Source organism: Pseudophryne corroboree, chromosome 4 (genome assembly GCF_028390025.1).
Source record: "Pseudophryne corroboree isolate aPseCor3 chromosome 4, aPseCor3.hap2, whole genome shotgun sequence".
NCBI classification, from domain to species: Eukaryota; Metazoa; Chordata; class Amphibia; order Anura; family Myobatrachidae; genus Pseudophryne; species Pseudophryne corroboree.
In genome coordinates, this window is record NC_086447.1 from 172,897,634 (window position 1) to 172,906,226 (window position 8,593).

General features: G+C 45.2%; 1 protein-coding gene across 1 annotated transcript in view; it reads left to right on the forward strand.

Moving 5' to 3' along the window:
* Positions 1 to 8,593, forward strand: part of LOC134909106 (uncharacterized) — a 272,045-nt gene extending 263,452 nt beyond the window's left edge. Inside the window, exons 29-30 of the mRNA XM_063915544.1 lie at positions 3,997 to 4,189; positions 8,469 to 8,593. Of these exons, the coding sequence (XP_063771614.1) occupies positions 3,997 to 4,189; positions 8,469 to 8,503 (228 nt within the window). The 3' untranslated portion in view covers positions 8,504 to 8,593. The remainder of the gene's footprint in view (positions 1 to 3,996; positions 4,190 to 8,468) is intronic.

Consider the following 8,593-nt stretch of genomic DNA (forward strand, 5'->3'; position numbering starts at 1 on the left):
ATGTCATTACCATCTCCGTTGTACACTAGGCCTTTTTGGGTTACCATTTTATTGCAACACATTGTAATGTTACAAATTGAGATGGCAAAATTTAGCACAAAAATGCCAATTACAGATACATTTTATTTGACATGTTAGAAAGAGCAAAAAGACGAATGGTATTTTCTGTAACAACAAAGTCTTCTGAAAAAAATAGGTGTAATTTGTGTAGATACAGTATAAGAAATCAGTGATATTGATGTTTGAATTATATGAGTGCAAACGTCAAAAAATTACCTCAGCACAGGGCAAAGTAAACTCTCAGCAACGAAAGGGCTAAGCGACACTGTGTATGGCACTGGATAATAAACCTTCTTCCACAGAGCTAAGCAGGTATTAGCCATAGACAGCTGACAGGGGCAAATGCAAGATTTCTAGACGGGGGTTTCCAAATACTTGACTTTAGAGCGAGTGTTGCCAGCACATGGAGGGGACATTATTAGCACTTAACAATTTATAATCTGTGCAATACAGAGTGCAGTGTATGTAATATTTCAGAAATATACAAGACCAGAGATTACGGAAAACCGTTGGATGCAGCAGTAGGGCAAGCCCAGCTGAGCGGTATGGTGTTTTTCTGGATGTGGACACCATCCCACAATTGATGTCCCCTCTCTGTGGAGCATTAGACAATTCATGGAGTCTGGATCGGCAGAAGAACCTAGGCTTCCAGCCAGGGGCCTAGCCAGAACACTGAGGGCCCTATAGCAACATTTTGAAAGGGCCCCTGCCCCAATTTTTCTAGAGAGACACATTTCTGCAGCATTTGTTAATTATATGCTCCATAAAAGTGCCCTAGTTTATTTTCTGAACCACAGTAGTACCTTAGATAATGTTATGCTCCATAGTAGTGCTCTAGTTTATTTTATGAACTATAGTAGCGCCCTAGTTCCTGTTAAGTTACACTGTAGTGCTGCCAGTACACATTATGCAACACAGTACCCCCAATTCATATTATGACATAGTGCCCTCAGTTCATATTAAACCCTACTATAGTGTCTCCATTTCATAGTATACCATATTACAGAGCCCCCAGTTTATATTATGCAATATTATAATGCCCTCCATTTCATTTTATACCACTTTACAATGAGCAGTTCCAGTGGTATATAGCTTTATTCTAAGGCATAAGTTTGTAAGGTCTCCCAAGTATCACCCAATGGTAAAAAATGTATATAACACATGTAACTTTGTCAGGGAAAGTGGGCCCCTCTCAGCTCTGGGCCCCATAGCAGCTGCACTCCCTGCACCTATGGTAGCTACGTCCTTGCTTCCAGCGAGTAGGGAGCCAGCAAGCAGGGCCGGCGCTACCATTAGGTAGCTTCAGGCAGCTGCCTATGGGCGGCAGCCACTAGAGGGCGACATACTCCTGCTGAATCGCAGCCCGCAGCCTTATCGTCCCTCCCTCCTCCTTCCTGACTGCAACAGGGTGTGTAAAAGGGGAGTACGGCCAGCCTTCCTACCTGGTTGTACAGCCACTGGGGGGAGGTCAGCGTGGGAAACATCCGGGGACTCCTGAGGCGAGGGGTTAAAATGCAGTGTGCCTGGAGGAAGGGGACTCTCTAGGGCGTGCTGTGACAGAAGGATCTGTGAGGAGCGCTGATCGGCTCCGTTCAACTGAGGCAGACAGCAGAGGCTGAAGTCCTGTGTGTCAGCCCCGGAGTGCTCTGGCAGCCTTTGTATCAGTGGCACTGCAGTGACAGCCGGGATTCCACTGTGAGAGAGAGAGAGAGCATCGGGAGCAGAGATGACCTATGACACTCCTGCCCATATAAGGAGTGTATGGTGGGCAGCTTCAGTGAGGGAATCCCTGACAGGGGAGGGAGAGAAAGCTCCGCAGAGAACATGGCTTTGCAGTGACCTCAGCCCGCCCATATAAGGGAAAGAGCAAGCAGCTGCAAACGGGGAGAGCCTGGAGGAGAAAGCGCTGCAGAGTCAGTATCCAGAGGGAGCCCTAATGGGATTCTGGTGTCCATTCCAGAGGAGGCTCAACACAAGTAAGCAGGGACACTGCTGGTACATCTCACACACCACTTAGTGACCTGTATTATTCTTGTTGATGTGACACAGTGCAACCCATTGTCAGCACTTCACCTAGATTACCCCCTTCCTTATGTCACCACCCTGACTGTTAGCAGCAACAGAGTCTTGTGTCAGCGTGTCCACCAAGTAGTTTCCGACTCCCACAATCCAGTAACAATTTACCTCAGCCCAACAGTGCCAGGCAGGCAGAAGTGCAGAGGAGGCTGGAGAGGAGAGTATAAAGAAAGAAACTGAAATTGAAGGAAGAGGGGAGGTGGTACAAACCAGAGCCGTAACTACGTGTGTGCCAGGTGTGCCTGGCACACAACGCAGTCGCCCTGAGGGCGCACGGCCAGCCACTATGTCAGCGGCTTGTAATGAGTCAAATTGACTCATTACAAGCCACCTGTGCTGTGTGCGCCGCCGGAGGAGAAGAGGAGCAGCATCAGGGGAGGACCCGGAGGAGGAGGAGGAGGAGGGAGGGGGACTGGAGCCGCAGCAGCGCTATGTAATTGGTAGCGGCACCGCTGCAGCAGTCCCTCTCCTTCCGCATTGGCTGGCCGGCGCTGCTATGAATGCTGGGATGATCTTCCCTCATCCCACCATTCACAGTGGCGGCAGGCAGCCAATGCGGAAGCAGAGGGACTGCTGCAGCGGCGCCACCACCAATTACACTGCGCTGCTGCGGCTACAGTCCCCCTCCCTCCTCCTCCTTCTCCCCTGCCCGGGATCTGCCAGCACCGAGGAGCCTGACTGCCTGTTCCAGCGGGGAGAGATGGTAAGTATCTGTCTTTCTGTGTGTGTCTCTCTCTCTCTCTATCGACACTGTTTGCCGTAATGTGTAAAAAGGGGGACGCTGTCTGCCATAATGTGTAAAAAGGGGGACGCTATCTGCCGTAATGTGTTAAAAGGGGGACGCTGTCTGCCGTAATGTGTAAAAAGGGGGACGCTATCTGCCGTAATGTGTTAAAAGGGGGATGCTGTCTGCCGTAATGTGTAAAAAGGGAGGCGCTGTCTGACGTAATGTGTAAAAAGGGGGATGCTTTCTGCCATAATGTGTAAAAAGGGGGATGCTGTCTGCCGTAATGTGTAAAAAGGGGGACGCTGTCTGCCGTAATGTGCAAAAAGGGGGACGCTGTCTGCCATAATATGTAAAAAGGGGACGCTGTCTGACGTAATATGTAAAAAGGGGACGCTGTCTGCCGTAATGTGTAAAAAGGGGGATGCTGTCTGCCATAATATGTATCACATCAGTTTTATACTTTATATTTTATATAATCTAATTAGACACTAGTAGGCGCCCTTTTCTTCACTTCCTAAAAATATATATATATATATATATATATATATATATATATATATATATATATAATACATATATAATGTCGTTTCATTGTTATGTATAATGTGTACCCTGGGAGCCATCAATGCACACTGCAGGGAGTACTACTGTGTGGCATAACATGGATGTGCTCTACTGTGTGGTTTAATGTAAATGGGCTCTACTGTAGTGTAACGTGAACATGGGACACTACTGTGTGATGAAACATCAATAAGAGGCACTACTATGACGTAATGTAAATATGGGGGGGTTAGGTTTCAGTTTTGCCTAGGGTGCCGGAAAACCTTGAACCGGCCCTACCAGCAAGGAGTCATTACCTGCTGCCATTCTGCAGACTATGTGCTCAGTGTGTATACACGTATATTCTCTCTGCGTTTGATACAGTTGGCAATCTAGAATGCCAGCCAATATATGTACAGCTTTCTAGGGTTTATGTCACTATTCGATTGTACTATTTGAATTTTACTGTAATTGTACTAGGTATGTTCACTACTGCATGATAGATATGCTGTAACACTGAGAAGATAAGGATGGAACTAAATGATTGTCATAATTTTCTATCATATGTCTGACACTAGCATCTTCCTTTGCAGTCATTGTATGGATGGAAAGGGTTTCAGAAAGACATATTTCAGCTATTTTCATCACCGAAAGGCCAAAATCTCCTGTTCAGTGAGAACACGCAATGCTTGATTGAATTTGATAGGATTCCTGAAAGAAACATTTTTGACGATTATTATAGTAAAAGATTTTATGACATCCTTAAGCAATGCCCAGCAAAGACAGGTACGTTTTACTTATTTCTCATCATGGTAAAGACTGTTTACTGCGGAGTCTCTACTTTATGACTAAGTCATCATTCCTTTCAGTTACAGAATAAAATGCAATATTTTTAATGCTGATTATCTGTCACTTTACATGGTTCAAGGCTCGGCAGGCTAATGTGTAACATGCCTTTAGCAGTCTTCTGACCAGTTTGAGCACTACTAAGCATAAAAGTGATCACTGTAGGCAGACATACTGTTGGCCAAACCAGTAGTTATTATTATTATTATTATTATCCTTTATTTATATGGCAAAAGGGATCCGCAGCGCCCATTACACAGTACATAATCAAATGAGCAAACAGGAAAACAGCACTTACAGTCCAAGACAATATAGGACAGGTGTAGAAAACCCGGGGATAGGTGCCATCAAAGGGAGTAAGCAATATAAGATTGTGTAAAAAAAAGAAATGGAAAGGTACATGAGGAAAGAAGTCCCTGCTCTTGCGAGCTTACAATCTAAAAGGTGAGGGGCTAACAGACCAGAGTGACACAGAAGGGGTAGACAGTGATCATAGACAAGAGGGTTAGGAGGACAGTTGGCTAGGTTTGGTGAAGAAGTGGGTCTTAAGAGTCCGTTTGAAGTTTTGTAGAGAGATGGAGAGTCGGATGGGGAGAGGTAGAGCATTCCAGAGATAGGGAGCAGCACGTGCAAATTCTTGTAGGCATGAGTGGGAAGAGGTAATCAGTTGGCAGGAGAGACGGCATGCATTAGCAGAGCGAAGAGAACAAGTGGGAATGTAAAGAGAGATAACGTCAGAGATGTAAGAGGGAGAAGAGTGGGTGAGGGCTTTGTAGGTGAGTGTGAGAAGCTTGAATTAGATTCTGAATGGGAAGGGTAGCCAATGAAGATCCTACAAGAGAGGGGATGTGGATGTAGTACGTTTGGTGAGGAAGATGAGACGGGCAGCAGCATTGAGGATAGACTGGAGTGGAGAGAAGCATTTTTGAGGGAGGCCAGATAGGAGGAGATTGCAGTAGTCCAATTTGGAGATGACCAGTGAGGGGATGAGGGTTTTAGTAGCATCCTGGGTGAGAAAAGGTCTGATCCTGGAGATATTTTTGAGATGGAAATGGCAGGTTTTTGAGAGGTACTGAATGTGTGGTTTGAAAGAGAGGGAGGAGTCAAGGATTAGTTCAAGACATCGCACTTGGGGGCTAGAGGAGATAGTTGTGCTTTCAATGTATAATTAAATTGTGGGAGTTGAGGTTATGCGGGAGGGAAGGAAGATGATCAGCTCAGTCTTAAACATGTTAAGTTTAAGAAAGCTCTGGGACATCCAGGAGGAGATAGCAGAGAGACAGTTGGAGATACGAGTGAGGAGAGCAGGGGAGAGGTCAGGGGAGGAAAGGTAGATTTGAGTATCATTAGCGTAGAGATAATATTTTAAGTCAAAAGAGCTGATGAGCTCACCTAATGAGGATGTGTAGAGAGAGAAAAGGAGAGGCCCAATAACAAAACCTTGGGGGACACTTACTGATAGAGGAAGTGGGGAGAGGTGGAGTCATGAGAGGAGACAGAGAAGGAATGGTCAGAAAGGTAGGAGGACAGCCAGGAGAGAGCAGTATCACGCAAACCAAGTGAGTAAAGGATTTGCAGGAGGAGAGGGTGGTCTACAGTGTCAAAAGCAGCAGAGAGGTCAAGGAGAATAAGCAGAGAGTAGTGGCTCCTGGATTTAGCAGCAAGGAGGTCATTGCAGACTTTCATGAGGGCAGTTTCAGTGGAGTGCTGAGGAAATAAACCAGACTGAAAAGGGTCAAGCAGTGAGTGGGAGGGAAGAAAGAAAGACAGTGAGGCGGTTATAGACAATACGCTAAAGGAGGTTTGAGGCAGAAGGGAGAAGAGAGATGGGTCAGCAGTTGGAGAGATTGGTTGGATCAAGGGTAGGTTTTTTAAGAATAGGGGAGACAAGTGCATGCTTGAAGGCAGCAGGGACAGTGCCTGATGAGAGTGAGAGTGAGTAGATTGACAAGATGGGAACAGGCAGGAGAAGAGAGGAAGCGGAGAAGGTGCCATTAAGCAATACATAATGGCAACATATGTAACTAAGGGCTCTAAATTTTCTATTATTGTATAGTGTATAGTTCTTGTTACTAACAGCCAGCAGAGTGCATGGGAGAAATCCTTTTGTTTTTCTTGTCCACAGGGAAGAAAGATGTCAGAGTTGGTAGGAGGGAAGGAGAGGGGGGTCAAGAAATGGAGGAGGGGGTTGCTCAGGTTCTGGTAGGATGTTATGTCCTGGCTAATGGAGTCAATTTTGGATATGAAGTAGATGGCAAAGTCAAGAGCAGAAAGTGAAGAGGGGAATTGAGGTGGGGGTGGGCAGAGGAGCGAGTTAACAGTGGTAAAGAGGCGCAGAGGGTTTAAGGATTGGGAGGAGATGAGGTTTTTGAAGTAAGATTGTTTAGAGACATACACACACAGCAGCAGAAGGCAGCAGCAGTGAGCAGCACAGGGGGGGCATGTGTGTACCTGGCACTGTGGGGACATATCTGACACTGTGGGGGCATATCTGACACTGTGGGACATGTGTGTACCTGGCCTAATGGGGGCATATCTGGCGCCGTGGGTGCTTATCTGTAATTAGTACTGTGGTGGCATATCTGTATCTGGCACTATGGGGGCATATCTGACACTATGGGGGCATATCTGTATCTGGCACTGTGGCGGCATATGTGTATCTGACACTGTGGCGGCATATGTGTATCTGGCAATGCACTACTGGGGGCATATGTGTATTTGGCAGTGCACTGCTGGGGGCATATGCACTGGGTGCATAACTACTGGGGGTATATCTACTGGGGCAGGTTAATTTTTAAGTTGATCATTTTTGTATGTCCCTTGGTAGAAAAAGGTTCCTCACCCCTGCTGTAGCAGAACACAGACGATAATTGTGTAGGTTCCCATCAGCAGAGTGTTCAGACTTCTTCTTAATACCAGTGACCAGAGCAATATGCACAGATATTTGCAAGTAAAATATATACAGGGGTCCACGCACTTAAGTCCTAATTGATGTTTGTACGCAAATGCAATGGCAATAACGATTCTCTAGGCTATGGAACTGCTAATGCAAATAAAAGATAAGGGCGCTTACAAAAAGCTGGTTGCTGGTTTGTAAGTATATAATAAAAGATTTAATATTGTGGTGGACATTAATTGATGTTTTTTTACTGGTAATGTCACCCAGTGAAGCTGCTGCCCAGAAATGAGATGCCAACTGGAGCCATCGCAAACTTAATCGCAACTGCATGCATATTAGCAGATTATACGCAATTACAGAAAACATTGAAGACCACAGCAGTAGTTTGGGTTTTCCAACCACTCTGCTTAAATTTACCGTTGACACCTAGAAATGGCCACGTCAAGTTCTCAGTACAAGCGGGATAACAACGTTACCCTTGCACATGTGCATTGCGATTGCATCACACTCGCAGTTTACCAATAATTGCTCCGTTGCATGAACATCGGCCATTGCGTATAAACATTAGTCCTCTAATGTCAACAATTTTTAGGCGAATATACCATACCTTAAGTTGACTGCCGCAACATCAACATTGGTGCATCTTCTTTTCTTTTTCTGCCACCACTGTGTAAATGTAGTACATAGACCTAGACATTCTTTTGTACCATAAGCTAGTTTTACACTAGCGCTACTTAATACTACGTTCTTCTATCCTGAAACACAGGCTTTAAAAACAACTTAGAGATGTTAAGAAGTTTTACTAAAGTCTACCAACCCTCTATTTCTCCCCTTCACTTCCTCCTCCTGCCTACCTTGTCTCCTTCCCAGATCATCCTTCAACAGTCCACCCCCTCCCTATAGAATGTAAGCTCTCCAGAAGGGTTACCCCCCCCCCCCCCCCCTCGTTCTTCTGCACCCACTAGCCTTACCACCAGTACAATGGCTAAAGGATCACTGAGAGCTCTTTTGCCTCCACTGTGCAACTCATTATGTTTACTCCTGCAAGATACTGTACAATGCCCTACCCTTCCCCCTGTTCTTGCTACTCCCTGTTCGTGGATTTACTGCGCTGATTCTATTCATGCTTTGTAATCATACAATGGTTCTCTGTTGTGCATCGTATTTATGCACTTGTTTTATTTGTTTTTATACCTATCCTATACACGCCAATTAGTACACCTTGAAGTTGAAAGTCCTAATAAAATATAGATATTAACAATAACATTTTTTGTTGAGTTATGTCATTTGCTTATCATCTTATTTGGTTTCCTTTTACAGGACTGGCGTATGCTTGCACATTCGACAACTATTAATAAGAAGACTTAGCAATGTGGCTTTATGGATCAATTTGTCTATTTGTATCTCTTTACCTCTCCAACATATAAACTTATGTTGAACCAATA